The 3,441-nt window shown below is 55.7% G+C and overlaps 1 protein-coding gene across 1 annotated transcript; it reads right to left on the bottom strand.

Moving 5' to 3' along the window:
* Positions 1-2,661: 2,661 nt before the first annotated feature.
* LBRM_02_0010 (phosphoglycan beta 1,3 galactosyltransferase 3) lies at positions 2,662-3,156 on the bottom strand (the record flags this gene model as incomplete). Its single annotated transcript, XM_001561468.1, has 1 exon — positions 2,662-3,156. One exon carries the CDS (start codon positions 3,154-3,156, stop codon positions 2,662-2,664), a length of 495 nt encoding a protein of 164 aa, XP_001561518.1.
* Positions 3,157-3,441: the final 285 nt, after the last annotated feature.

The following is a 3,441-nucleotide window of genomic DNA, read 5'->3' on the forward strand; positions in this document are numbered from 1 at the left end:
ACGGATCCACCGCGCGCAGCAGAGCCAGTCGCAGCCTTCAGCCCAGAGTTCTCGCAGCCACGCCTTGCAGCTGCCTCCACAGACCATTTCAAATGCAGCGCGTATGTTTCGGTCAGGGACAGCCACGTCAGCCATGACGCATCCCGGCACATTCATTCCGTGGGCAGATGCGCACGCCGGCCGTGAGTGTGGCCCATTCGCTTGGGGTGCATAGGAGCCTCGATTGGGCCCACTTGCTGCTCATTGGGACGGCTGCGGTGCCCATCGGACTCGCCATCGCGGCATCGGAGAGCTCGAAACAGAGCAAGCCAAGTGCTCAGGTTGGGAAACAGTGGGTAGTAGTGCAGCCGGAGATGGTTCGCTCGCTCCATATCGGCTTGCTCGCCGCACTATCCCTGCGCCACTTCCCCGTCGTGGTAGAAAGGCGGCGGCGAGGAGGGGATGCTCAGCGCGACCGCGGCCAATGGGCAACGTTGCTTTCTCAGCGCCCTCGGCAAGGAGAGCCCGATCTGCGGCTGCCGGCTCGACTAGGGACAGCATGTGACGCTGGGCGCTTGCACGAGAGGCTCCTCTGGCAGGCTGTCGCCCTACACGCGGCCATTGCAGAATATCGCATCCATTACTCCCAAGCTCTCTCGATTTCCCTAGCCATGGGTTTTCACTTGGGAAGTCGGGTGTGCATCGCCCATCCGAAGGATGTGCCCAGGCCTTCCGCTCCTTGTCAGTGTCACTTTGTGCCCCTTGCGCTGCAGGTGCCCCGAAGACTGCTTTATCGGCCGCTGTTGGCACAGTCTGCGCCACCTGCTGCAGTGAGTGTCTTCTCCGGAAGCGACTCCCCTTTCCGCTACTACAAGCCTCACACGTCCTTTATGAGAGAGCGCAAATGGCTCTTCGCTGCATCACATGGACTGCACACCACACAGCACTTTTCGTGCAGAACACTTGGTGGGCAGCGTTTTCCCCAGCACCTCAGTGCTACAGCCCCACAGATCGACTACCCTTCACGACTGAGATAGCGTCGAGCTTGTCAAGAGACGGAAGGTGCAAATGAGCGAAGCGCAAACTTTACCGTCAGCCATTCGTGTGGGAGCCCCCACACACACACACACATTCGCGCTCTGCCGCCGACCCGCTGCCGCCATCACCTACGCCACGACGTGGTCTTCACGAAGCTTCGTTGTACGACATTACCCCCCGAGAGGTTTACATGATTCGTCACACGCACAGACCCCACTCACGTGTGCCTCCGCAGTGCGAAGGAAGGGTAAGGCGGGCAAGAGCAGTTCCAAGGGCGGGAGCTGGAGCCTTCGGTGAACAGTCCTTGGCAGGAGGTAGTGTTTTTCAGGACGCTTCAGGGTGGGTCTCTGGACGTTTGGCCACTCTTTCGCTATGCTGTGTCGTAAAATGGACGCACGTAATGGCAGCCGAAACGATGTGAGGAGAGTAGAGGGACGAGGAAGGGGGGAGGGCGACGTGGTATTGACGGCGAATCCGTCAGCTGAACCACGGCAGTTGCTCGGACGCATCACAGGTGGAACAGCACTACATGAGCTTTTGTGCAGGCTCGCGGGCTACCCTTGAAGCCTAACTCATCCTTACGCACGTCACACACAGCTCTGCAACACCGCACCGGAGAAAGCCACAGAAAGGTCATGCTCGCCGTCCGCTTGGGTGTTCAGGAGTGCCTCTTCGCATTGTGGCTCCCATTCTCCCCTCACAAGGCCTCACTGCCCAGTAAACTCATCGGTAAGGACACATATGGTTACTACTACGGTGAGCGCACACAACTACCAAAGAAAAGAACCCAATCGAAAAATACGTCTACATGCGTTCAAGTGGGCGAGAAGGAAAAAATCGAATACTGCAGAAGTGCAGTGAAAAGGAAAAGGGGAGAGCCAATGGGGACAAAGAAAAAGTAAGGCTCTACGATGGGTAAGCAAAAAAAAAAAAAATAAGAAATGCGCTCGCACGCATGGCGCAAGCGGAAAACTCCCTTTGGGCTTGCTCTACTCATGAAGGGCCTCATGATGAGAAACAAGAGAAGCCGCAGAAGCGAGAAAAGACCGATACACCGAGCATTGGTTTCACATGAAGCAAGCGCACCATAAAAGAGCCCACACACTCTCTCCAGGCGACCCGCCCAATCGGAAGGTCTACGTCTTACAACTGGTTTCTTGTCACTCAGTGGAAGTGAGCGCACATGGGTGGAGGATCGCCTGGAGGTAGAGATGAGTACGCGTGTGGGGAAGGCAACGAGCACAGAAATAGTACAAGAAATAACGAGCCTTGCGGCATCAGAAAGGAAAGAGGGGAAGGAAAATAAAAAAGAGAGAAGGTACTGCTCGTAGTACAGCATGAGCCCAGCAATCGTGAGCCTCTTGCTAACGAACAACAAGACTTCAAGTCGCCAGTCGAGCTTCTGCGCACAAAATGAAGAAAAGAATAAAGATAGGGGTAACAGCAATAGAATTACAGCCAACCCACTTTGGTGCTGTTAAAGAACGTCTCAGTAAAAGTCAATAAGATAATATCACCTCGCCGCACTCACGCTCGCGTCCCCTTCAAATCGTCGCATCACCTCGGCACGACTTCAAGATGAGAAGAAAGGGCGCAAGAAGCACAGGTCGAGCTGATGCATTAGTAAAGAAGAAATGGCTACGACTAGCCCGACACCCAGATACACTTGGCAATGTGCGCTTTGGCGTGTTTGTACCGAACATCATACACCGCGACGTCGTCCTCCTCGGCCACAACGTACGTGGTGCGTGGCTTGCCGCGTACCCAGCTCAGATCGAGTACGCTTCCCAGGCCCACCAGTGTCTTCGGTACCTGGGACGCCACCCACTCTTCCATATTCTTTGTAGCATTCGCCTCAATTGCATTCACATCTAACCCCCGCTCAATCAGGCGCTTCGCCTCCTCTGCCACCTTGAGCTCGTTCTTGTGGAAGTAGTGGACATAGTAGGGTATCGCTGGCATGCCAAAGTGCGTCATCACCGAGTTCCATGTGAGTCTGGAAGCTACTGGTCGCAGAATCTGGTGTGCCCGGGACCTCCTGTCCGCCATGTAGCACACGCGCCGCCCCGGGCACAACTGCCTCACACCCCCGAGGTGGTCTTTCACCTGTTTCCCCACAAGCACATCTTCATACTGCATGATCAAGCTGAGGTATTCGTTGTACAGGCTGGAATTGTACGGCTCGGTCAACAGCTTGAGCAGAAGAGCATTGCTGCTATCAAATGGGTTCAGCGCAGCTTGTACGAGGCGTCGGTCCAGAATGTAGCCCACCCCGTTGCCATATATGATGTCACCGTAGTACAGCCGCCACACTCGATACAGGCAATCCTTCGTGTCATCGATGCCCAGCGTCGCCGGTATAACGTCGTCATGCGGAATGGTCGCTGTCAAGTTACGCGTCTCCCCCACCCACCCCGTACGTCG

The sequence above is a fragment of the Leishmania braziliensis genome, chromosome 2 (assembly GCF_000002845.2).
Source record: "Leishmania braziliensis MHOM/BR/75/M2904 complete genome, chromosome 2".
Classification (NCBI taxonomy): Eukaryota; Euglenozoa; class Kinetoplastea; order Trypanosomatida; family Trypanosomatidae; genus Leishmania; species Leishmania braziliensis.